General features: G+C 38.4%; 1 protein-coding gene across 3 annotated transcripts in view; it reads right to left on the reverse strand.

Moving 5' to 3' along the window:
- Positions 1 to 27,732, reverse strand: part of TMEM131 (transmembrane protein 131) — a 176,082-nt gene that overhangs the window by 15,081 nt on the left and 133,269 nt on the right. For 2 of the 3 annotated variants that reach the window (XM_037898654.2, XM_043537576.1), the window contains exons 20-36: positions 27,458 to 27,610; positions 27,238 to 27,313; positions 27,026 to 27,143; positions 23,741 to 23,879; positions 23,494 to 23,603; positions 22,948 to 23,014; positions 20,750 to 20,901; positions 19,954 to 20,096; positions 18,494 to 18,680; positions 17,011 to 17,196; positions 13,826 to 13,984; positions 12,512 to 13,107; positions 6,861 to 7,036; positions 5,553 to 5,680; positions 2,993 to 3,117; positions 2,662 to 2,820; positions 288 to 453 (exon numbers count right to left, since the gene is read on the reverse strand). In XM_037898654.2, the coding sequence (XP_037754582.1) occupies positions 288 to 453; positions 2,662 to 2,820; positions 2,993 to 3,117; positions 5,553 to 5,680; positions 6,861 to 7,036; positions 12,512 to 13,107; positions 13,826 to 13,984; positions 17,011 to 17,196; positions 18,494 to 18,680; positions 19,954 to 20,096; positions 20,750 to 20,901; positions 22,948 to 23,014; positions 23,494 to 23,603; positions 23,741 to 23,879; positions 27,026 to 27,143; positions 27,238 to 27,313; positions 27,458 to 27,610 (2,840 nt within the window). The remainder of the gene's footprint in view (positions 1 to 287; positions 454 to 2,661; positions 2,821 to 2,992; positions 3,118 to 5,552; positions 5,681 to 6,860; positions 7,037 to 12,511; positions 13,108 to 13,825; positions 13,985 to 17,010; positions 17,197 to 18,493; positions 18,681 to 19,953; positions 20,097 to 20,749; positions 20,902 to 22,947; positions 23,015 to 23,493; positions 23,604 to 23,740; positions 23,880 to 27,025; positions 27,144 to 27,237; positions 27,314 to 27,457; positions 27,611 to 27,732) is intronic. The other variant, XM_037898658.2, reaches the window with a different exon arrangement.

The raw sequence follows: 27,732 nt of genomic DNA on the forward strand, positions 1-27,732 counted from the left end.
TTAAGAAACCCCAACCCATTGCAAAATTACAGGAGTGATACATATACAGGAACAAATTCAGAGCATTTTAAATCAAGAACCATAGACACTTGCACAGGAAATGAAAAGAGTATTAAAAGGGAGAGAAAACACATTAAGAAATATACTTTACGGAAATATACTGGCAGGGGGATGACTTAGATAACCTAACAGCTCCTTTTCCACCTCTAATTTGTATGTTTCTATGAGCTTCACATAATTGCAAAGACTGAAAACTTGCTTAACATGAAGTAGAGATTTCAACTTACTTGCTGCAACTGCTGTTCACAATACTACTATAAGTGCTCCGTGGCACAAAAGCTAGAGATGCAGGAGGAGGAGATGGAGAGGCAGGAGTTGGTGAGGTCTGTCGTTGTTTCAAGAAAGCATCTGCGTTGAGGGTTTGCAGAGACAGTTTATAAAGGTTGTCGGTAGCTGCGAAACCAAGGAAAAAAGGTCTTATAGTATTTCATTTCACCACATGGGCCACTCTTAAGGAGGTTTGTCATCCTTTCTGAAGTACTGTATCTCCTGCTCGTATTCTCATAGAAATGTTTACATCGAAATATATTCATGTAACAATATTTATGTATTAAATATTCATGTCAAATTTTCAGAGACAGAAAATGGAGAATTAAGTGAAATGAATATCAACCAATATAATGTCACAAAAAGTTGGGCTGAGGAAAGCTGTCTGGGAGTTGTACTGGTGACAGAACTTCAGCAAAAAGTAATTTTATTATAGCCTGTAATTCTCTGCTAATAAACTATCAAATCGTGGTAGTGGCCTTCCACCCCGGAGTCTGTGTAGATTTCAGTCAGGTGAAAAAGCTGTTTATCATTTTTGCTAAAACACCAGGTGAACAAACTTCTGTGAAAATGAAGTTTTCCAACAATTTTGCAAGTCAACCTTTCCCACAGTTCTAGTTCTCAGCGCTTTGTTTAAAAGCTTTGTTTTTAAAAAAATCACGTATAGGTTAATAATGAATGCAGAAAAAACACAGCTAGATCCAGAACCAGATTTTGTCTACGACAGGAGGAGATTTCTGAACTGTCAGCAAAAAAAATTGCTGCATACTGCAGCACATGAAGCCCATACAGATATAGTTGCTAATTAAAATTGCTGCAGGACTGCACATCAGACCTATATAGGAATGTGTTTGGCTGTATACCTTTGGGATAGTGAACTGGAGCAAAGGCAGCAGGTAGTTTATTTACAAAGCGAGTTAAAGCAGCATTTGAAAAGCATGGAATGGGTAGAGAAAGGTGTATCTTTAAACACGCCTCCATTTCCCCAATTAAAAATCTCCTATTTTCCTCCATTGTCTGTAGCCTTAGCATCACACTCGACCATAAACTGTTATCCTACCACATCATCTACATCTGACAATCATCACCTCTACACATCCCTGCCTTAGCTCCACCTCTGCTGAAATTTTCATCCATGCCACTTAGCTCCTATCACACTGACCTTTTCCTATGGTCTTCATTAGTGCCTGCTCCCTCAATGCAGAATGCTGCTGCTTCTCTCTTACACACCTAGGAAGTGGAACCATGTCCACCCTGCCTCTGGTCTCCACCTACACCAGAACTAGAGCTCCCCATTATCTTCCAACGTTTTGTGACAAACTCTCAGGCCAGGGAAGATGACTATATAGGGGCAGGAAGGCAAAAACGAAAACCAGCAAATGCTACTATAATCACTATAAGAGGCATATGTTTATACCCAAAGCAATCTGTGCCAGCAGTGACAAAGCTCTTCCTGAGAAAGTGGAGTCAAGCAGGAACTCTGCATTTCACAATTTCCTCCCTTCCACTCGTGGCATAAAGCCAGGTTTGATTGTTTCTCTGGTTTCTAGCCCTGCCCTGAAATATCAGTCATCAGTTGGAAACAAACACAGCCCTCAAAGCCTGACTGCATAACAAACGATTGAAGTGTAGCATTTGGCTTCAAGTTGTCCTTGGTCCCACCAGAATACTCTCATCATGTATTATTCACATCTATAAGCAGTTTTGGGGTACAGCTTGGATAAAAGACTCAGGCAAAGCTGGTTTACACTGTAGGGAAGGGGAAGAAAATTGTAAAGCCTTTTTAGTAAGCTCTTTGTGGGAGGGACTGCTTTATTATGTCTGTACAGAACTGAGCATGAAGTGGTCTTGGTCCTTACTGGGGACTCTGCCTGCTACTGAAATGCAAGTAGTAATAGTGAATAGTTTCGTCTAATAAATACTCTCTGGTTACTTCAGATATTCTCATTATTGCTTCCCTAGGATATACAAATTGGCTAGTTTTAACCTCAACAACAATGGACCTGACAAAATGGAGCCCACATTTCAAAAGACTGGTGCATTCTGTTTTCAGATGATCAGCTATATGAATATTCTTCCCATCATCGCCAATTCTCAGCTTTTGCACAATTCTGCCCACTGCTAAAGAACTGTGGAAAAATCAAGGTTCTACCCCTCATTTTCAGACCTCCACATTACCACTAGATATTGTCAAAATGGGGGCCACTACAGAAAAAATAGGAACAGGATTGTGTATGGCGGGCAGACGGGAAGATTTAAAGAAGAATCACAACAAACAGTCCTTGCTGTTTTGCAGAACACTGTAGTCTCCTGTTGTACAGTAACTGTACTTACAGCTGCCTGCTTTGTGAAGTGGCACCGAGTCCCACTCTGGTGGTGGAGAATCTTTTTCCCCTTCTGAACTGCTGGTATTGCCTAATTCCTGTCCAGAGCCACTGGGGAGAAATTTTGCTAGTGCTGATGGCCTGCTGTCCATTAACTTATTGTTTGGACCTGTACAAAAAAACAGAGCAAGCCATAGCCATTAAGAGATGCACTTCTTTCTCCTTGTGCAGAGATCTAGAAGCTAGAACTCTAAAAACTGAAAAATTAAGAAACCATTTGTGTAATTTAACAAAAATCCAAACCCCAAAATATTTGTTTAAGAGCAACTGGTATATTGTACCTCTTGTTTTCGGGAGGTTTCTTGATTTGGACCCATTTGTCAGCATGTGCTGAAGAGACATCTTGGATGAAAAGGTTTTGCGCTGTTTGTTTTCCAGTGGGGGGGTATATGGTAATTCCAAGGAACTAAAGTGAAAACATGAACACAGATTTATTCTTTGTTGCTGGGTGAAGCGTTGCAGAAGAGTTTCACTTATATACACGCCGTGTAGTTTTATACAAGTCTGGTCTTCTCTGACTTGCCTCATTACTCCCCTGCCTTTAGTCCATCCTGACTGCAGCTGCCAAGATCATCTATTCCTGTTGCTTTAAGTCTCCTCTTCTCTTTACATTTCTGCATTGGCCTTCCTTGTTTATGTCAAGCTTCTCCTCCCATTCAAAGTTCTCCATAACTGTAACTCTGCCTTTGTCTACATCTCTGTCCTCATCTCCTCCTACACCCCACTGCACTCTCATGCACCCAAATCCCTGGGTGCCTCATCATCCCATCTGTCTCCTGCTCCAAACTCAGTCTTTATACCTTTTATGCTGCTGCCCATATACCTATAATGGCCTCTAAATTAACCCACAACTTCAAGAACCCACTGATTTTTTTCACACTGGAGCTTTCTGATGGTATAAAACTGTCACAGCTAGGTAGGTGATGAGCTGTGATTGCCCCTCTTCCCCTCTGTTCCTTTTTCTATTCTTACTAGCTCAAACATTCCTGCCACTCCCATCATCCCATCTTGACTCCCAGTTAAACATTAAAAAACAACAAAACTATTGCAACCAATAGCAAGCTCATTTGCCTGTATATTTTATTCTTAATCCCCAACCATTCAGACTGTAAGCGCTTCAGGGCAGGGGGGAGTCTCACCCAACACAATCCTCAGTATGGCCTTTGGATGCGGTCATAATGTAAGTGTTTATTAATAAATACCTGTCTATAATTTGGAAAGCAAACAAAATGTGATCATGGTAAAGGAAAGACGGGAGACTACATTTAGCAGCATTTTCAGAAGCAGTCTGAAGGAAATCAGTGTATACACTCACTCTAGATTTCTACTAGTCTAGTATTTATTTGCCACAACCCCCGGGGGAACACATAAATTAATATTCTGCGTTCCATCTATTATGCAATTCAGAGGCGTGGCATTTGTGATTTTATAAAACTCCCCAGTCAGCAGTGTCGGAAAGAAATGGGTGTAGTAAGACTAAACCTCTGTCAGCACAGATGATGCAGAGGCACAGTAAAAATCATTCTAGCACCAGACAAGAGGAAGAAGTAGCAGTAGCCTTCCCAGATCACTGATCTGAGAATCTGATCCATAAATTGTGAGTAGGGCCCTACCAGATTCACAGTGTTCAAAAAATGTGTTCCAGACTGTGAAATATGATCTCCCCAGTGAAATCTGGCACCCAGCTGTGGGTTCCTACACTGTGCAGGGCTCCAGCGCTAGTCCCGGCCCAGGATTCAGACTTCCTCTTCCCCTGCAGGGGCTGCTTCGACCCACCTTTGGGATCTCCCCGGCTGTAGGAAGCTCCACAACTCCAGTTATCAATCACCCCTCCCCTTTCCCCCTTCCCTGTGCAAGCAAGCTGCAGCTGGAGCTCTCTCTCTCTCTCTCTCATACACACACACCCCCACCCCCCTCCAGCTGTCTCACATCCCACCCTGAGCGGGGAGGTTGCGGCTCCAGCTGTGACACCCCTATTCACCCCATGCGGAGAGGCTGCAGCTCCAGCTGTCAGCCTCTCCACTGGGGCAGGAGACTGCTGGGAAAAACAGGACCTATGGTAACCCTCCCCATCCCTTTCCCTCCCCCTCCCCTGTAACCCTCACTTATGCGCTGCTTTGGTGATGGTACTGGCTTTAGAGATTGGCACCCGGCCAGCAGCCTTTGCTCTCTTGCTGCCCAGCTCCAAAGGCAGTGCCTCCCCCGAAGCAGGGTAGAAGTGTGGACGACAATCCCTTGGCCCCCCTACAATAGCCTTGCGACCTCCCGAGCGCCTTTTGCATCGGGACCCCTGTTACACCACCATAAAATTTCAGATGTAAACATCTGAAAGCGTGAAACTGATCAATTTAAAAAAAACCCCTGGCTATGAAATTGGCCAAAATGGACCATGAATTTGGTAGGGCCATAATTATAACACTCAACAGGAAAAATTCTGTAACTATAATTCCACCGAGAGTATCTGATATCAACCACAGGCGTGAACCGTGTACTTTATTACGTAGTTGCAATACTTGATGGAATGTTGGTCATATCTGTTTTTCTACACGAAGTTCATTACCAAAACTGTCACATTATTGCAGTTGATTCACTGCTCAAGATTTAGCATGTATCTCAATGATGCACAGCATTCCTGTCAGATGATTCCTTACATTTATAAAACAGATATTCTCTAACAACAGGAAGGAAGACAATTAAGGTTAGCTGCTGCTACAGGTAGGTTTTTCTGAGCAGGCTGGCAGCCCAAAGACTTGAAGACCATAGAAAGCTCCACCTTCATATATTTCCCCTTCAAGCATAAAGCCTTCCTAACTAGGAGGAGATCCTTATAATTATGCTCACCTTGATTTCAAATCTGCTGGAATTTCTTTCTTGATATTTGATAGTTTTTTCCCTCTCTGTTTTATTTGGAATATTTCACTTTCATGCTTTTCTGGCATGGCTTGTTTTCCCTTTTGCTTTTCTGGTTCCTACAAAAGCCAACACACAGTAACACAGAAAACATTAAGAACAGTAACTGAAGGATCCTGCTTCAATAAAAACCAGAGAGAGAAAACAGCATCAGCAATAGTGAGCAATTTGCATAATGGATGATAACATTTCAACACTCAATAGTGACAATCCCCCTCCATCCCTAAAGTGAATTTAATGCCTATTAAAAAGTGGTTCACCTTCCTACAGGATTTCAGTCTCTACTTATCCACAGAAATAGTACAGGATGGGCAGCAGCAGTGCAAACTTCCTCAGATTACCCTATTAATGTGCTTCAAACCTGATTTCGGGGGGCCATTCTAGGAACATGAGGGTAGCTCCAACTCCATGTTCATTCAGACCTTTGGTGAGACTGTTAAAAAGGATGCTGGTTATGGACTTTGGACAGAGATGGACAACTCAGTTCATATAGGTCACTGATCAGTCATCAGAGGATGGTAACTTTCTGTCATTGATGACCTGGGCTGCATTTGACAGACAACCAAAAACTGAAATGGTTCCATATCTCAACTAGATAGGATGCTTTTAAGCAAAGAAATAGCAAATTCAAGCAACTTCACCATTTGAGTTATATCCCCTCTCTCACTTTACAGAGCCTCTGTGCTTTATGACTAAGGTGATAAAATTACACTGTCAAATTAATGACTAACCATCTTGCAAAGCAAAACTGATCAAACCTAAATATTTTAACACGTATTTAACCAGTTTTGCTTTCAAAACAGCAAGTTTCTAGCTACAATAAATTCATCACATTAAAAACATGCCCAAATTTTGGCTTTCTATTCTCCCCAATTAGTTTTATTTTGATTTCACAATGCATGTTTTGAGACAAAACCATTATCATGACCATTTGACAAATATACCAGTGGTTGAGATGCTGCAGTTGATTACCTAGCATCATTTGGCCCCTGTGAGTGAAACAAAGTAGCAATGCAAGCACGTTCTAACTCTCTTTTCTATAAAGGAAGAATCCCCTTATTTCTCAGAGAGATTTGGAAATAGGCTGGTTATTAGTATTCTTGGTATCAGCGAACACAGTGTAAGTAGCAGCTCCCACTATAAATGAATGTGTGTCAAAAGCAAAGCCATGCTTTCTACTTAGGTGAGCCACTAGGTATCTGAGAAGAGTACCCTTCCGTCCCTTTAACAGTTCTGTACCTCCTTCAGGAGTGGTTCTGTGTCTGGATTGGAGGTTTCTGTGGTGGTTGAAGAACTGTCATCATCTGCCAAAGAATCTTTCAGCTCATCCTCCTGTGGCTTTCCCTTTCCTCTTCTCTCCTTTTCCTCCCTCTTCTTCTGTGGTTTAGATTTGCGCTGAAATGGTTTCCCTTTCCCTAGGAGATAAGGGCAGCTCCAGATTATTAGCAGCTGTGCTCCAAGACTGGGAGTGTTTTGCACCACTTTGTGCACTGAAAAACAATCCATCACTAAGCCTCCCAAGCCAGCTGTAGCTCTTAGTTCCAGGAGATTTGGACTACTGTAGCATTTTCATCTTCTCTCTCATACGGTGGTTAAAAGTGCAACTTCAGACTTTTGCTGATATGTCTTTATACCACTTCACTTCATCTATACAAGTCATGTCAAACCTAAAGAAATCTGACCAATACTAACACTCATACATTTATTCCCCCAGATACTATCAACATTACCCACCTTCTATAGACACTGGCCACTTAGGCATACATAGTTTTCCTTTGTGACTCGTTGCTACCATGTGACTGGAATTCTGTCTGAATTCCTTAACTTTTAATATTAGAATTTCACCATGTAAGATTGATTTTGACATCAATCACTTTAGAAATCACTATGAAAGTTTTAGTACCTTAACAGACAAATGAGAAATGGAACTGCTCTGCAGACTTCAGTTGTTCATTTTTTGTGTTTGAGAACTGCAGGAATTTGATGGAGGGTATTTACAAATATTACAAAGTTTCTATGAGAGGATCTAACAAGTATGCCAGGGGACACAGATTAAACAATCAATCTGTCTTCAGCATATTTTGTTCTCTCTGAGTTACATTATTTTAATACTTAAAACTAAATTTTATGTCCTACATTTTAAGCCCCAAAGTTTTGGATGTTACAGGATAAAACAGGAAAAATGTATTAAAAAAATCCACAGACTTATCTATAAAGTTAGTTGCAACAGTTAAGATCATCCACCAGTCTCTACAACAAATCTATATATAAACAGGAGCTAATTATATTTAAATATATTTATTTCTTTTTTGGTTTCTCTCAATTTCAGGTTGAAGGTGCCTGAGCTCAGGGAAATTTACTGGGGGGATAGGTTCAAAAGGAGCATCATCTATAGATCTATTAAAATCCTGCCAGAACTCTTGGTAGACAAAATACTATGGTATGTCTTGGACTCTTGGAAAAGGGAAATGAGTTAACATCATAAAGAGCATAGATATTGAGCAACTTGAGCAACAGGTGTGGGTTTGTTTGTTTGTTTGGTTTTTAAACACCTTCATCTTGATCCATAGGCTTCTCTCACCATTACCTCTAATTATTCCCTTACTAATTTCTGCCAGCCATCCACTACAATACCATTTAATAAGATCTTCCTCAGATGCTGGCTTTAAGACTAAATGCATTCACTTATAAGCCATATTGTCTACACACTGCTATTTTGTTTTTAATACTTTATTTGAGAGAAGACCAAATTCAGCTCTACTGTAAATGGGTGTAATTTCCATTGAGATTTGTGTCTGCTTATGTTGGAACTGAATCTGGTTCATAATGGTTGTTGCCATACTTAATTGTGTAAAACTTTTTGGAATAAAAGTTATATGAAAGATACTACACAAAATAAGGTTCTGACCCTGCAGACACTTAGTTGTGAAGATAGCCCCGTTGTGGAAAGCTGTACTCGCACAGTCTGTACCTATAAACTAAACTTCTATTTTTCTGGGTTTAAAAGTTAAAAATCAACACTGCATATATTCATTTTAAATCCACATATCATCTGAGAAGCTATTGCTCCTAACATACTCTTCAGCATTAAACTGTAAAATAATTAGTAGACACCTTCAGGAAATATATTAAAACATTTTTGCAAACCTAATGATTGACTTCTCCTCCTTCTAGATCTGGCTATTTATTATCACAACTTAGAAGGTTGTAAAAAACCACAAAGTTACACATCAAGCAAGGTTCATTCTAGCAGCCAACAACGGTTGGAAGAAAACAGTCTACTTAAAAAAAATTGCATTTCTCTCAGGAAATTTCCCCCGCCTCTTGTTAAGATTGAAGAAAAAATTCTCATTTTTTAGTTATGTCTGTACACAAAATTTTGTCAAAGGCAAAAACTAAAAAAGGACACATTTTAAATGTATTTTGATGCCTAAAGATCCACATAGGTGCTTCTGAAAATTCAACTAGGTAGCTAACTGCGTATTTAGGCACCTAAATACCATTAAAAGCCTGGCTCACATTATCAGTGTCTCGTGTTCAGGAAAACATTAATGTAAAAAATAGAAAAGTTGGTAGGGGAACTAAAGATCAGGTGTATATGAAACCACCTTGAATTTTTGTTTTTTTAAAAGCAGATTTCAAGATGACCGTGCTTCTTTAACAGATGTAACAAGTCAATAGAGATTTCATTAATGTACAAGAGACCTTGTTAAATGGGTAACTTAAGAGCTAGGTCAAATTTGGCCCAAAATTTAGGTTTGTAAAGACACACACACTTATCAAACCTTAAAGTAATTGATTTAAGACTTAAGAAACCTTAGATGACTTGAAATATTTTCATGAAATGAAAAACTGTTGAATGTAAACAATACTTTAACAAAAATAACCCTTGTACTGTTTGCTTCACTGTGTTAGGGCACAAGAATCTGAAACTGAGAAAGTCTATTCACCAGATAAATGTTTAAAAATTCCATTCATTTTTATAGTAAGTTATTAGTAGGGTAGGTAAGTATGCAGTAGCCACGTCGGTCCCAGGATATTAGAGAGGTAATATCTTTTATTGGACCAACTTCTTATGGCTTATCCACTAACACCCCCTTTTTGTGCTACGACTGCAGAGGCGTTAACAGGCCACTATCTTGAATGGTCCCTTACAATATATAAGTAACAATTACTTATGCTAAACAATCTGTTCAACCTTGCATTTTTGCTGTGAAGTTGAGAGTTCCTTTGCCAGACCTGAAGAAGAGCTCTGTGTGGCTTGAAAGCTCGTCTCTCACCAACAGAAGCTGGTACAATAAAAGATATTACCTCACCTACTTTATCTCTCTAGGATAAGTAAGGAAATTTGTTTAATACACACTTTCACTCTGATAATGCTCTCTAACATACTGTAAGGCACCTATAAAAGTCTGGTTTCTCTATAATGAGACTAATTTCTCTAGTTTGATTTTTTGTCATGTTAGTAACACCACATTCTGGATACAACAGTATTTGATCAATCCTACATAAAACATTTGAAAATCAAACATTCAAAAAGTTGCTGTCAAAATGCAGCTTTCATACTAAAAAACCCAGTGAACTGTTAAAAAAATAAATCAGGATTTCCCAAAGCAACACGTTTTCATGGGTGCTAACAAATGAGAATCTAGTCCTATCAACCTGAAGTGTCTGTTCTAACATTCCTAAGTTTTCACCTACAGAGAAGTTCTATAATTTTAGGTGATGAAATTTCTTTTGGGTATACCTCTCGAAATTATACTTATGACAAATAAATTCCTGTATTTTTGCTTGTGCAATTTCATGTAACAATCAGACAAGATCCTGATAGTTCACAAACAAACTTCAGACTTCTAGAGTGTACTATCTCTGAAGAACTAGTTTATAGACTGAGAAACAGCTGCCGCAAGACTTTACAGAAGTGATACTTCTTAGCTAGATACCATAGCACAAATTCTATTTCATAAGAGGCTGATTATGCAAACATTTGGGTACATGCATAGTTACATGTACAACTGCTTGAAGAATCGGGCCCCAATTTTTTTAAATCCAACTCCTAATCGATGAAGCAAGTATCTCAATAAAGAAATCTTTTTTAAAAAGTGTATGAGAGGGAGATTGGAAATGGACAAGTTTGATCATGTATTTGTGTAGACTTTTCTAAGGATGAAGGGCTTTTTATATATTTGTTGGTTTGGGAAGATGAAAATAATAAAACTGCTTGTCTAAAAGCAAAGGAAAAAAAAAAAGCATCCAATATAGCCTCACTCCCAAGCAGAAATGACCAAGGCTACTAAAGGGATGCTTTTTATAGAAGTATGGACTTATCTGAAGGTATTTAGAATTAGGAAAAAGTTACAAGAGAAAAAATGGACATTCATTAGGATGAATAATGATTCATTAGGACTTACGTGAAATGTTCTAACTTCACTTAGACTTCTGCTGAAACTGTTAGACAACAAACTAGCAAGTGATTACACAGTGCATACTGCTTGAAAAATGGGTAAATAAAAACTTTATAACTGGCACTCACAATATTTAGGAACAGCTATTTTCATCCTAAATATATTAAGATAATCTTCCAACATACAAATTGCTGAGAATTGTTCCAACCAGGAAACAGATATGAAAATGGTAGTTAAGTCATACTAGCCATTCATTTGCTAAAAGACACAACACTTCTGTTTCCAAGTCTTAAGAAATAAAAAGTATAGTCTCCATAGTTCCACTAGACCATGATACTGCTGAAATCCTAGATGGACCTCATTCATAAGCACAGCCAACATTTGCATCCATCAGGAATATTTAATACCATCTGTCCATAACAATGTTGTGTTACTAAGTTGTATTTTTTAATCATTACAATACAAATTAAAATTGCTTTATCTGTTGTGATTACACAGTCATTTTAAGGTTTCTAACCGTATCCTCTGATCTCTTCCTCCATCTACGTCCATCTCTAATGAATTTTATATAGTGTGTATGAAAGGCATCAGCAATATTCCATGTAAACCATACTGCCTAAATGAGTTACTCCACCCCCCAAAAAACAACCAAAACCAAACCAAACCACTAAAAAGAATAGTAGATTTAAATTTGTAACTAGGTTGACCCATCAGAGATGTGTATGTTAGACTCAACTGGCTAATTAGAAAACAGTTTTGGACAAATCAGTGTAATCAAAAGCTACACTAATGAAATATTTACAGTATGAGAATAAATTTCTATTAATAATCTCAAAATTTGTTTTGAAAATTGTCTAAACTCAACACACATGATGTATGTATGTATTTCAAGAGCATCTGAGAATCAAAAGATGCACATATAAACAACTCTACAGGCACCCTAGCTTCATACAGAGATTAACACACTTCATTAAAAAAAATCAAGCAGGTACCATTTATTAACTTGTCGACCTCCTAACATCAAGGATTTTCTGTCACAACTGCAAGTGCTTGGCATGAAGAATTCCATTCTGACAATACTATATTGATTCACTATGCTCCAATTTTCAGTTTTCATAATAAACTAGGGCAACCATCCCCCTTTCCCAAAACTAACTGGAGGCTAAAAGGACTGAAGCCAGAAGAACAGTAATTTAAAAAGATTTCTAAATATATACACTTCGGTTTTCAGTAAAAACCTATTTCATATAAAACTTGCAAAAGAAAGCGTATCCAGTGTTGAATGGACAATTCCAGTGTTATCAAGAGACAGAAAGGAAGTATACGAACTCTACTCAGGATCATGCATGACGCTCTGGTACAGCAGAGAAGTTAGCAGCTTACAACACTATGAAACTGTAACCTTTATGTTTACTGGTTCAAATCGCATTCCTTGGCTGTTGTAATGTGTCACCCATATCATTAAGTAAAGCAGAGTTGTATTACCTTTGTTTTTTGTTCCTGGAGATGGGGGCTGCTCTATAAACACATCTGGGGAAGGAGATTCTGGATGGTCAAACTCTTTGTCCATAGTTTCTATCAGACCAGTGATATCTGAATCCTCTGAGCTGTGCCTTGTGTTGCTGGTACATTCTGGGTGTGAAGGGTTAAGAAGTGGTGATTGTGGAAAAGAACTTTCAGACTGTTGCTCTTGTTGCTGAGGCACTGTTGGTGTTGGCTGTTGTGAATGCTGCTCTAAGAGAACTTGAGCATGTTGCTGGTTTGTTTGCTGGTTCTGCTTTGCCCCCCTGGATCTTCTGCCTGCTGTGTGATTCTGAGCTGTAGCACCTGAATCGAGGATAAGGGTACCTCCTCTGTTAGATGACTGCATAGAAGCGGTCTGTAGGGAAGTCCTGCTAGCAACATTTGAATTGTTTTTAGATTTGACGTTTTCAATATCAGCTGAATTTCTATTGCTGTGCAGATGTGCTGTTGGATTGCATTGCTTATGACTTCCTGCAGTGGATCGTGATGAGGAACCACCTGCTCCATAGATTCCTCTGGAGGAACTGTGATTAGAGTCCGATCCAAGTGCATTCAAGCTGGAAGAAGAGCAAGTGTGTTCAAATATACAGTAAGTGTATATTCCTCTACATAAGAAGAGTTATTACATCAATTAGTAATCCTGAACTACACAGTTCTTGGCTTATTTATCACAGAAATGTAACATGAAAACTCCCTTAAAGCTCAACTGACAAGTCAGTAATACTTAATATCCCTTATTCACTTGCTTATTTACATTTGTGGACAAATCACAGCAACAACACATAGTACATGTGAGAAGGAATACTGGTGTGGGGAGTTTCTTTTTCAAATAAAGCCCTAGGAGGCCAGGGTAGTCTATGTTTTGTAAAAGTATAGTCAAGGTCCAGACTCCAGAGAAACATTTTTCACATTGCAACAACAAGTAGTAAATAAAAAGATTTCACAGTCCATTAAAAGTATCTGGTGATCCAGATTTGGCCAGCAGTCTGCCTATTGACTACCTCTGCCCTAGGCAGAGAGCCTTAAGCAGAGTCACTTTTGCCCCAGTCTGTTGCATTATACACTTTCTGTTTTTCTAACAGGTAGTATGTAATTTACTATGTTTATTTTCACAAAAAAGTAGGAATTCCTCCACCCTCCCCACACTATTTGGATGCCCTCTTAAGTTACTGCTGCATTACCAGTCCCTTTTGTTAGGAGGGTGACCTTGATTAGTCTCCTGTACTAGGAGAAATGTTCCTTTCCAAGTGGCCTTATTCATATGTGTGTACTTACTTTCCGTCAGATGAAATTCCAACTATTCTCCTGAGATCAAATGGCCTTCCCATATCAAAGGGAGGGTTTGATGCCTCAAAGGACAGGCGCCTCCTGAATGGCTCCCAAATTCCTTGAGCATCTAAATAGGCTGTTCCAATTACCAAGAGAAAGAGTACACTATAGGGAACAGAAGTAAAAAAAACATTAATTTTCTTGTCGTTGTTTTAGGGCTGATGAGGCGGAACGCTAACAAGGCAAAGAAAATGCATCTTTTGCCAACAAATCAAAAGCTAAAAGGTGAACAGTACCCAAAAAGCAATTTTATATGTGGTTGAAAAGAGAAAAATCCCAGCATGACACACACACCTATTTAACTCCTTGATGTACATATATTACTATGGGAGTTACAATTAAAGTGGAAAAACAAGATATACACATGATCCCCAAACCAAAAAGCTATGGAAAAAATAAGTTTCTGAAGCAGAAGTTAACTTGTTTCAATCAGCATGGTCTCCTCTTCTCCTTCCAAATTGTTGACAGCTTCTTGATATTTCCACTATGTGAAATGAAGTACCAATTCACAGAAAAGTTTTACACAAAGATGCAATAAAAGAGTTAAGAAAAACAGATTAATCAAAAACAGGGAAACATCTCCAGATAAGTTCATCAATACTCTATTTAAGAAGGCAGAATTTTGGCCTTAGCTACTGTTTCCTGTCAAAACCACACTGTTACTGGGGAAAAGAGGGAGAGAGACGAGGGGAGGAGCATAGGTTAGAATCTGATTTGATGCACAGAAAACTGAAGAAATTTAATTCTTGGGTAAAAATGCTGTTGAATAATTAAAATATACTAGATGGACTAAAATATTGTCAGCAGATTTAGTGTACAGACTAAAAGTACTATTGAATACACATAGCAAGTGATTGTACTGAGAGAAAAAAAGAGTGCATTTATATAACACACAGTTGCTTGAGTTAAAAAAAAAATACGAGTTCTTCTGTTCCCGTGTTTCCATCATTCAATTCTTATTTTTACAGTTTTACTGTTGATATTTTAGTTATACTCAGTCAGTAATGTTTCAATACAGTAAAACTGCAAAACAAATTTATTTTAATTTCTGTTTGTAACTACAATATAAGGAATATGTTAAGAAATGGAAGAGGTACTGGCCTGAAAGTCAGGAGACCCAGGTTCTACACCCAGCTTTGCCACTAATCTGAGCTGTGATCTTGAGCAACTTACTTCACCTCTGTGTGCACCTCTCTCTCTCTCTCTCGCTACATCCTTTGTTTTGTCTATTTAGACTGTAAGCTCTCCCTGGAAGGGACTATCTCACTACGTGTTTGTACGCTGCCTAGCAAATGAGCCCCAATGAGGCTGTTAAGTGCTAAAACAACACAAAATAGTAGTAGCTTAGGGCAGGTGGCGATGAAGAATACCACTTCAACTGGAAATGCAAGGAGACTTTAGAGAGGCAGACCAATAACTTAAAATGGAATTTGATCTGGACACTAGGGCTAACACAGCCACCTGAGCAAAAAGTGTCATAGGACCTTTAATAACTACAAGTAGTTAGGACCTGAAGGATTACGTCTCATCTGAAAGGCTGCATGCTGTCTTGATCGGCTGCTGCACTGCTTGAAGCTAACTATAACAAGGGAATTTGTCAAGAGAGAAGTGAATGAGTTATGCTATCATCAAATAACCCCAAGTTCATTTACATGTAGTACTTAAGGCTACAGCTTCACTGAGTATTGGTGCTTATATTGTGGTTATAAGCAGGAGACAAGCTGAGACACTGAGTGTTTTGTAACTTAGACTAACAAAACATTTCAAAGCACACACAAAATCCCCTGAAAACTGTACAATTTGAACGGCAAATGTTAGAACAATGACCCCTATATTATTTACACAGTGAACAGACTGTTAAGCTAAAGTTAAGATTGCATGTACTTAGCAACTATTTAGGGGAGAAAAACTCTAAAGACTTCTGCTCAAAAGGCAAAGTGTTGGAAAGTACATAAACTAACTGTTCCATAATGCCTCACCTTCTTTATCCATTTCTTCACTGCCCACAAAATACTGCAAATGAGGGTACCCAAACACCTTTGCACAGATCTAAACTGAGCTTAGGAGCCAGTATCACTATGAAAGACGTATGAATATTTAACCATGGGCTGCAGAGGAAATACTACTAGGACAACTATTCAGGTTCACAGTATCTGACTGAAGCGCTACTATATCTCACAGGAACTTATAGCATCACAGTATCTCTTATGCTGGGACACTATTTCAATAGTGATTAAAAGGAAAAAGCCACTTATTGGAACACCAATACCACTTCTTGTAGCATCCTGGGCATGTGAAGAGGGAAGTCTCCCATACAAATACTGAACAGGTATGACGCTGTTTATAATCTCTTCAGACTTCACAAACTAATCTGAGGTTGCGCAGTTCAGCCTACAGAGTGTAATACATTTTCAGTTCAAAAGCTAACAATTTCTTATTATAGTAAACACAACGACATTTTCTGAAAAATTTTGTGCTTCGTTGTCCGGTGTATTCATATGCTACTATGTAACCTCACTAACTAACTCTATTTTAAATGATTTACATATGACTCAACAATGCCCTCCAGGTTCTCAGAAATTCCATTATTAGTATCACAAGTTGTCTGTCGCGTATAAAGGTGGCAGCAGAATTAAATCATTCAAAAGGCATTTGCTGCTAAACTCATCTAAGTCAGTGTTTCATATCTCCCTAAGGGGCAGTGCTGTGGAAGAGTGACTTCTCACCTCCAAAAGGAGCCATGTTTAACAACGTTGCCTCAATTCATAACTTGGTTCAAGTCTGGCTTAGTTACAGCTATAAACAATCACACATCATCATGGTTAATAGGAGTACAATATTTGATCTTAGCAAAGATGTTCTGGGCAAACATATATACTGTATTTTGCATTTGTTTTTCACAGAAAGTTAGAATTCCCAACACCATGGTGTTAGCACAAAATCCATAGTAGTTTGCACCTGTTTGTTCTTAACTTCATCTTATCATAATACGTTATTTTACATCAATTACCAATTGCACTGTATACAAAATGTATCCTAAATTATACTAAAATCTAAGCATCTACCCTCTGTATTTTGTATTCAAATTCAGACAACTCCATGTACATTATGCAGGTACAAGCAACTCATACCTCATTATTCCTGAGATGATTATGTACAGTGCCAGCTCCCAATTCGGTCTGGGCAGGGCTTCTGCACATGCTGCTAACATATGATATGGAAGAGATGCATTCAATACAAATATAAATTCAGAGCCTCCTGCTGTAATGAATTTCAGTTCACGAATGACTCTGGAAGCAGTGAAATCTGGTGTAAACCTGAAAAAGTAAATGCAGATTGTTACAACTGTCCATATTTTAAGACTAAGTCCAGTATGACAGTTTTAAGTTCTAAATAATTTGCATTATTCATCCTTTTCATATTTTAAAAACATAATAGCGACTGCAATGACTGTAATTTGGAGAGGTTTGCTGAAACTGACTGAACCAGTGGGATGATCATTAGTCTCCCATACACCTTAGCCAAATAGTACCTATGGATATTATTCAAGTAACTTAGAGACTTATGTCATTGTCTCTTAAGTACATACACAGAAAGAACATATTCAATAAGAGGGAAGATTAAAGCCTAGAATTAAGCCAATACCAAAGGGCAGTTTTATCTAGCAGATTAAGCCAACTAGATACAATGGCTGGAATTAAATTTGGACCCATTTTTTTCCTTTAAGAAAAAAATCAAACTAAAATTATGCAAAAAAATGCAAAATTTAAGAGTGACAGTCATTAAGCAATGAAACAGATTACCAAGAAAAGTGGAAAGTTCGTCACTTCATCTTCAAGTCAAGACTGAATATCTTTCTAGAAAGCTATGCTGTAGTCTCATCACTAATGGTTGAGCTTGATGCAGGTATTAATGGGTGAAATTCTATGGCCTGTGTTATGCAGCAGGCCAGACTAGTTAATTAGAGTGCTCCTTTACTGTTTTAAATTCTATGGATTTTTAATAAAGGCTAATCAATTAGTATACAAAAGAAGCATTAAATACAATCAGGGCCCAAAGATCATTTTTGGAGCAAAGAGTCCTTTCTGTAGCCAATTCTTGATTAAAACACCCACTAAAATTTTAGTCAGTGCAGCATACACAAAGCCCGCAGGGTTAAAATGCTGTATGTTATGATAGGAGCACTCATAATACAGAGATGGATCATTTTCAGTACACACCACAATTAACCAAAAGGATATGTTAATCTATGTCTATATTCTACGAGATCCTGCATGAAGTTGTCTTAATATGCATCTGTTTCTACAATTCCAAGTTTACAGCAAATTGTTTCATCACCATCCAGTAAATACAACACTGTACTCAGCTGTGAAATCTCTTTAATAAGTTCTTGCAAACAGTTTGTTCCACTTTTAGGAAGGAAAGGAAGCTTCACAATCTTTGTTTGTACAGAAGAAAATTAAGCAACTCAAAGTTTAAATGAGAAAAAAAAGGATATAACCAACACCGATTTCTTACTGAGTAAAGCTCTGTACATACATTTTCTAATGTAAGACTATTCTCAAATGATCTACATGAGGAAATGGCCTCACTCTTCAACAACAATGTACTTACAATATGACAATGTCTTTAGAGGCATTAGCACTTAGTGCAAACTCTTGACAGTTAACAACTTTAAATCCATATCCTTCACATGTATATCCACTGATTTCCATGGACTTCACATTAATCTGAAGCTGCCCTGTGTTCTCCACTTTGAATGTTCTTTTCAGTGTGAAATTTGGTTCTTTTAATTTCATTTCTAAAAAGATATAGAACAAAGCAATTAGGATTGTGTTAAGCCAGTACAGTGCAGTAAATTCATTATCTACAAAAAATGCTTGCAAAGTTCTGTTAGTACCATTCTCACTTTAAGCCCAACAGTGACACTAGGAAATACATGTGTCAGGGAAGTGGTGGATGGTTTAAGTGCTGACCTTTGGACAAGATGTTAAAACAGAGGTCTCTGCAAGCAGTGTCAGATGGCTGTCAAGTAGAATGGTTTCTGTCCAATTCCAGAGCATTCGATTCCCTCACAAAAAACCTGGAGAAAGCTACTGAGACTAATATTGCTTATAAAAAACCCGCCCCCACCCCAATTGTGTAGTAGTGTAAGTTACTGTTCCATCACTGTGTATACTTTGCTTCTGTACACAGTTTCTCTACTAGCAGCATTTAACTGAACGTTATAAACATTACTTTCAGATAGTATGTGTAGTATTATCTGTACTCTAACACTAAATTCTTTTCTATCCTGAAAATAAAGCTCATGGATGACGTCAAAGACATTGAAGTCAGCATTGTTAAAAGGAATATGGAAAACCAATGTGAGGCATATGTTCAGAGGTAGGATCTGAGCTTTCAACTTCAACTCAGTTTTCCACACATCACTCAATGGAGAAGGATTTGTCTGACCATCCATGAAGAAATACCATGGATCTCTGGCAAAGGCTGAAGGCCAAATCTTCTTGACTAGTTCTTCAGCCCCAATTCCTGTATCCTCTCCCTTCCCTGCCCCCCCCCCCACCAAACTCTTAGTGTTGAGGGCTGCTAAAGGATTCGGGAAGACAGAGGGCTGGTTGCTTCTTTGGTTCACCTATTCTCCGATTGAGAGATCCAGGGCCATTGTAGTGGGTTTTCTGTTACTTTAGTTTAAAGTGATGGATACTAGTGGCTATATAACCTCAATTTTTAAGAGCAAAAGAGTGAAGACAGATAAAAGTAACATTAGACAGACCTTCATCTGTATGTTTACATTTTTTAATTTATTTGTTTACAATGACAAAATGCCCAAGACATTATGAAAATAAAAATTTTTGCCCAGAAATATTGCTTGTATATTGAAATATGATATTTTTCATGGTACATGAACCATGAGTTCACACATTTTACATATTTTTAGAGATTCATTTAATCTAGGCATTATAAAACAAGAAAAAGTGATATTTTCTAGTTACTGCAGATATTCGTAGTTGTGTACATCAGATGTCATGAGATTTTCTGTTCAGTGTAATAGGTCTTCATAAAATACTCACTTTCTGAACAGTCTTTTAATAATGTTTCAGTGATCTTAAAACGTAATGAACTTCCTGGACCCGGAGGCTTGCCTGCAACCCTCAGGCTTTCAGTTGTTCCTTGGCCTTGTACCATTATAGCATCTATTACAGTCAAATTATTTCTGCATAAAGAGAATAGGGGAAAGAAGAAACATTTAGCAAAATAAATATGCACTCCACTGCTCCGACAAACATGTTCACAAACTATATTACATTACATCCCAATCCTAGAACTGTCTTATGTGTATGAGTAATCTCACTCACAATTCCCATGCATAAGCATTTGCAGGTTAGGGGCTGCAGTAACCAACACAAAGCATACTAAACTTTAGTGAAGAAACTTGTGATTTAGTTATAATAAAATTTTATCATTAACACTCAGAACTGCAAAGCTCCTACATGCTTCTTTCAAACAGTAAACACACTTATTTAAACTCTTGACTTCTCACAGCAAGAATATTTAAGGAAAATAATGTTTGACCAGTCCCTACTTTCAATACAAGAAGTATAGATGAACTTGAAAAGAATTTAAACTTCTTAATATAGAAAGCATATTGGTAATACATGAATATTAGAAGATATAAACTGAATGCCTTTGACCACTGTAAATCATAGTGTAATGTATACAAACTAAATCCATCATTCCAAATCCTGGAGATTCCACAATTAATCTTGAAACAATGGGACAACTTATTGGTCACAAGTGGTCAAATGTGTAACCTACACATAAATAAGAACCTCATTAACTCAAACCCAATTCAGAGACCTACCATACCTGATGATAATTAATGATGAAACAGTCTTATTAAGAACTGGAGTAAATTTTACTTTGACAGATTTTCTCTCTCCAGGCTTTAAAACTATGTTTAGAACCAAATGTCGAGATAGACCCTCTGCAAATCCTGTAGTGCTCTGCAATGGCTGAACCTTAAAACAATGAAAAATAAAAACCACTTTTAAAAATAGGGAATTTTGCATAGACTCCACTGAGTACATACAAACTATATTTTCTAAAAAATTCTCATATCAAAAGGTGCTTCCTGATGAAGTTATTTAAATACTTAATTAGCCTAGTTAAAGTCTTCTAATTCTCTAACAGAAAAAGAAGTTTTGTTTTTTTTAAAAAAACACACACAAACATTTATTCACGAGACTGTCCACTACGAACAGGAAGTTCCCTTCAAGTAATTGGTAAAATACAAATAGTCTTAAGTCAATGAGAGTTTGATCAGGCAAAAACAACAGGTTGCAGCTGCTATTCTGCCACCAGTTGATATGCAACACTAGTTATTTTTAATTTTTAAGCTACCATAGCCTTTAACAGAAAAACAAAAGATCTACAGCACAAAAAATCCTGCATTTATTACCAACTTCAAAGCGGTGCAACTGGATTATTCACCACGAGCAATCTGAGCTACAAAATAGTCACCTAGTTTCTTAAAACCCTCAGAGGACAGGGTATTCAGAGGGTTGTTTCATGTGCTTCTCTAACGCTAATATTAGAATAGAATCATAGAATATCAGGGTTGGAAGGGACCTCAGGAGGTCATCTAGTCCAACCCCCTGCTCAAAGCAGGACCAATCCCCAATCAAATCATCCCAGCCAAGGCTTTGTCAAGCCTGACCTTAAAAACTTCCAAGGAAGGAGATTCTACCACCTCCCTAGGTAACGCATTCCAGTGTTTCACCACCCTCCTAGTGAAAAAGTTTTTCCTAATATCCAACCTAAACCTCCCCCACTGCAACTTGAGACCATTACTCCTTGTCCTGTCCTCTTCTACCACTGAGAATAGTCTAGAACCATCCTCTCTGGAACCACCTCTCAGGTAGTTGAAAGCAGCTATCAAATCCCCCCTCATTCTTCTCTTCCGCAGACTAAACAATCCCAGTTCCCTCAGCCTCTCCTCATAAGATTACTACTTTGCAATTACATAGTGCTTCACATCTTCAAAGTGCTCTACAATTATTAAATCTTCAGAACACACTTTGAGGTAGTCAGGCTAAGTATTACCAATGTAAAAGGAGAACACAAATCTAAAATTTCTAAAAATTTCTCCAGTGACCTTTTCCTGATCTTGATCTTACTGTAAGAAAGCACTGATTTATGAGACGATAGTAAAATAAGTCAGTGGTTCTCACCCAGGGGTCCGGGTCCCCTGGGGGACCACAAGCAGGTTTCAGGGGGCCCGCCAAGCAGGGTTGGCATTAGACTTGCTGAGGCCCAGGGCAGAAAGCTGAAGCCCACTGCATGCGGGCTGAAGCCCAGGGCCCTGAGTCCCGCCATCCAGGGCTAAAGCTGAAGCCTAAGCACCTTAGCTTTGCAAGACCCTTTGTGTTGTGGAGTCCTGGGCGATTGCCCTGCTTGCGCCTCCCTAAGACTGTCTCTGGCTTTTATATGCAGAAAAACAGTTGTTGTGGCACAGGTGGGCCATGGAGAGTTTATAGCATGTTGTGGGGACCTCAGAAAGAAAAAGGTTGAGAACCCCTGAAATAAGTAACTAGGTATAGCTGAGCTAAAAACTGACTAACTGGAGGGAAAAGAATAAGTGTTTATACATTTGAGGAGAACATCTGCTTAGGGGGATCACAAGTAAAATTTAGACTGTCAAAAAATTCTGAATGAAAAGTGAAGTGACAGATGCCCCACCACCTGGATATTTAAAACTAGCATCCAAGAATATACTGTAGGGAATACTTGTATATGAGTAAGGGGGTGAATAAAATAAGTCAACAGATATTTTTCATCTTTAAGTTCTATAATTATATAAAAGAATAAACATACGGGAAAAAAGTTAAATTTGAATTACACACTAGACTTGCAGGAAAACTGCTCTGCAATTTCCGTTAACATATCCAATAAACATCAGATGGCATTAATAACTTTGAAGACTCTATGGCTGTATTTTTATTATACAGTATTTGTGTGGCTATGTAAAAACACTAGAAAAGAAGAAAGTGTTTTGAAATACTTACAGAGTTTCTGGAAACCTGGAATTCTAATGTCCTCAAATTGAAATTTGTTGGCTTACTCAAGTTAAACCTAAAATATAAACATATACTTCTTACCAAACTATATTACAGTGAGAAAAGATGTACAGGTATTTATGAAATTCATATAATTGACAATATGGCCTTTATAACACTTTCAAATAATTTATGGATTTCAACACTAACCAAAAGTACAGGATTTATATTAAGATGACTGTAATGAAGACTACACAGATAAAATGGCCACTCATTTTTCTTATTTTGCTTGGTCTCTCCCTTCTCCACTCTGCTTTCCAAAGAGGAAAATCTGAAGCATTTGTTTAGCTCATCAGCTTTGCCCCAAACTGATGGCTGGCAATGGAAGTGTACTAAAGTTTCTTTACCTTTTCATTTCCCATTTATACTAAAGCTCTGAATTCTCTTTACAACACTGCCGCTGTTGATAAATACTGCGCTGATTCCCCCCACCTCCCTGCAAGAAGCACATTTGGTATCAAAGCAAGGAGTTTAAATATTCCAAACAATACTTACCGCTCTATTAATTTGTCTACAAAAGATGATGGATTGGAATACAGAGCTAAAGGAAGGAATTGAACATAGACAGGAACATCTGCTGGGTTTTCTAGAAGAATTTCTTCCTCCTAATACAAAAGTAACAATTTGACAAGCATTTACATTCATATTAATTGTGAATATAGTGAAACTTTTCCAAATATTAAGACCTATTTCAAACTATGCTGTGTCAGTGTAAAATGATCCTATTAACACACACACTTACTGATGAGCTGTTGGTATTGGTAAGTGGGAAACTTAAATGGCGTGGTGAACTGAGTATGGATGGCCAGGCCAGTTCAGCTGTGATTTTCAATATTACATCCTTCTGGAGATCTGTGTCCACTTCAAACATGGCACTCAATCTAGGGGGGAAAAAGTTAATAAATCCACCTTGTGATAATGGAATGTCGATAGCCTAACAAACAACATTTTGTTAACTTTCCATGCACTCTAGAAAATGTATAATTATTGTAGAATGCACCGTTCTTCAATATATTTTTACTTTTGTAAAACATTTGATCTTTACCTGTACTACCGCTATTTTAGTTATAAGAAAAGGAAAGCACAAAAGGACAACACAACCACACTGTGTTGTCACATCTTTGCAGAATATTCTATGCTTTCTTGTTTTGTTCCTCCCATGCCTCCTTCAATTACCAGAGTATTCTTTTGTTACGAAGGTGTTTTATGGTAGTGAGACCATGACTAAGGCTCTGACTACAGTGGCGCAAAAAGGGAGTTAGAGTAAACAGCTACTGGTGAATCCTTTTCTAATACTGTTTGGCTGTCCAGTGTGAACAGGGTCAAATAGTATTAAAACTCATGAGTGGACATGTAAAGTTACTTCTATATACATTAGCTGTTTTTAAACACTGGTCCAAGATAGTATAGCTCCAGCTATACTGGCTTCACAAACTGTGTTCAGGTCTGTCTATGTCACAAATACAGGACACACAGTGAACCATTTTACAGCAATGCCAACTCCCACCATTTTATCACAAGTCTCAGGATATTTGGTGTTCTGACTCTGGGATCTGGTGCTGAATTGGATTTTAAAGAAAGTTAAGATTTTCTCAAAGAGTTCCTAACTCCCATGGCTGCAGAGAAAAATCTTGACAATCTGACCCAAGTGAACCCTAAATGTCCAAACCAGAAAGCAAGTGAAAAGAATCTCATATTTATTTATGTTAAATCTCATGATTTAATTAAATCATGATTTATTGAGGTCTGGGTCATGATATTTGAAAGTTTAGGGATGGTAGTACTTAGGATACATGTTTGTCCCCTGATGCAGTTGCAATGTGATTCCAATTTGAGACCCTCAATTTGGAATCAAATTGTAACTCCATCAGGGGACATTAGATGGGCATTAGCCATCTAGTCTAACTGGACTAAGATGGTAAATTTTTCTGTATCCCTACTTCAGTTTTCCTCTTGCCTCAGTGATGATCCCTCCTCTGGCCCAGCTGCTCAGTGCACTCACTCTTCTGAGCGCCACTGTCATGCTGAAAGGTGCAGAGCACAAGTTTAGGGAGGAAATGGAACAGAAGGATAAGTGTGATGAGTAGTCAGACCAGGCCAAAGAGATTCTCACCCAGTAAGGGACAGAGTAGCCCAACATCCAAATAAAACTTACTAGCTGGTGTGGAGATTCAGTAGACAGGTGGGAGTACTACAGATATGGACAAAAAGCCAGGGTTCAACAGGTCTCAAGCACTTCAGCCAAGGCCTACCACTCTGGGCTTTAGTACCAGAGTCAGGTCTGTCCAGTATTCAGACCGAGCGTGCGCTATTCTTTGTTTAAAGTTTCTCTGTATTAAGTGAATTTAGAGGGTTTTACACATTCACTGTATCATGTAACTATTTGGAAATGTGTTTTCCTGTATTTCTTTCCCTCCTCCTCAAATATTCTAGCCTTTACTGTAAATTGCAAAAAGCAGATAAAGGAAGGGAAATATGACCCTGTCAGAATTCCCCGAAATTAAGAGTTACTGTTGTGCTTTCTGAAGGATGTGCCAGGCACTTTGGTTATGCTGTTGATATATTTCTATTGCAATATTTCATTACTTATGTAAAGTCTTCTTGTGTTTTCACAAAGTCTAGAACATTAATAAAATCCAAGTTAAAATGGATATCATCATAATAAATAGGATCTCTAAAGCACTTTGCCAACATTAACTAATCCACACAATACCCTTCTGAGACATTGAACATATTATCCACCATTGAAAAGCAGCCACTTCATGCATGAAATATAGCAGATGCTTTTAACAGAGCACAGTAGCACCACACAACAGTTCAACTTCTTAGGCATTAGTTTGAATAGGTTTTTAGTCATCATCGTCATGCTCCATATAACACCTTTCAAAAAAGTATCCCAAAATACTTTACACAAAACTAAGGGATTACTTTATTAATCACTGAAAAGTAGCACTCTCGGTACAGCGGCAAAAGGAGACAATCTAGGTAAACAGGAGCACAGCAGCTTTACACAGCAGCTATTTTGCACAAGCAATATCACACATTTTACGAATACTTTGCAAGCTGGGGTTTCTTTTAGCCTTCTAGTTTACAAAGAAAGGTGCTCAACTATAAATGCACACTAGCTGATTTACCTAAGCCAGAAGTTCTCAAACTGTGGTCCGTGTACCACCAGTGGTCCGCAAGCTCCATTCAGGTGGTATGTGGATAGTTCCCTCTAAGGTGCACGCCTGGGCGGCTGCACATGAGAGAATGAAGGGCAACCCACCTAATTAGCGGAGCCGGGCAGGCATGACTCCACTAATTAGGTGCCTGGACCCTGGAGAAGACGCACATGTAAGGTGAGGTCGTGGCTTTGGGGGGGGCAATAGGGGGTAGGTGGGAGGGGGCAGTGGGGTGAGGGGAGGGGGTGGGGTGAATTTGGGATGCACAGGGCTGTGGCAGCAAGAGAAAGAGGTGACCTTCCTCAGCTCCAGGGCTGCGGCTGCGGGGAAAGCCCTTCCCAGCCTCAGCTTGGGGGCTGCCACGGCAGGGGAGAGAGGGAGAGACCCCCATCCTTCCCAGCTCCAGTTCAGGGGCTGCCATGGCAGGGGAGAGAGTGCACATCCATCGCGTTAGAAAGGTAAGACAACTGACATTAAAATATGAGTTGTGTGCTTTTATTTGTAGAACAAAAAAACATGAATGATTAAGTTATTTTTATATAGCGCTTTTATCCAGAGTGCTTTACAATAGATCGCTAACGGTATCAACAACATTTGGAAAGTTCATTAAGTGGTCCGCCGAGACCCTCAGCATTTTCAAGTGGTCCACAGGGGAAAAAAAAAAGTTTGATAACCACTGACCTAAGCCAAACATAGCACCTTGAGAAAAATGTCATTTTCCCCCATTCAAACTTTTAGAATAGCAAACCTAGCAACTATTCCTTGCCCTTCTCTGGCAACAAAAGAATTCAATACTGTAAACATGCAACACAAAACAAAAAGAATCAAGTGATTCATAGGGGACAGGGAAAATATACACTCACCTATGACCTGAGTTCTCTCGGATTCCTGCCCACACTCTGAACAAGTTCTCATGCAAATCCCAATCAGAATCCCATGCATCTTCTTGCATCGTTAAGCTGTGCTGAACTTTAGGTTCAGCTAAAAAACAAAAACCATACTTTTATACAACACTTCAATATCAATGGGGGGAAAATAAGTTGAGATTTTAATTGCAAAAATGAAAATTACTTACATTTAGATAGGAAAGGCAATCCCACATAACAGTGATTCCCACACTGTAAACCAGGATCAAAATAAATATTTGCTATCTGCAAAAAGTACAAGAACAACTAGATGAAGCAAGCATCTCTGACTAAAATAGAGAAAATAAATTCCCAATAACTGCAAAATTATCAATGTGTTACGTTTAAAGAAAAACTGCCTATTAGTACTAATACACAAAACTCTCCAACCTTTGATTTTTTTCCTGGCTCTAAATCTTCTTTATTGCTCCTTAATCTCTTGTAATAAAACCGCACATCTTCGGACAGAGAACGTACATATTGTATTTTCACCTTCTGAGAGAAGGAATTCATAATATTTAAACTCTGATGAACTATTTTCCCCTAAAGGAAAGGAAAAAAAAATTATACAGTATACATTTCCTCGACTCACAACACACAGTGGGCAAGCCATCAGACATCTACCTACCCAGGTAGCATTTACCTACCTAGGTAGCATTTTGGCA

This window comes from Chelonia mydas, chromosome 1, assembly GCF_015237465.2.
Source record: "Chelonia mydas isolate rCheMyd1 chromosome 1, rCheMyd1.pri.v2, whole genome shotgun sequence".
Lineage (NCBI taxonomy): Eukaryota > Metazoa > Chordata > Testudines > Cheloniidae > Chelonia > Chelonia mydas.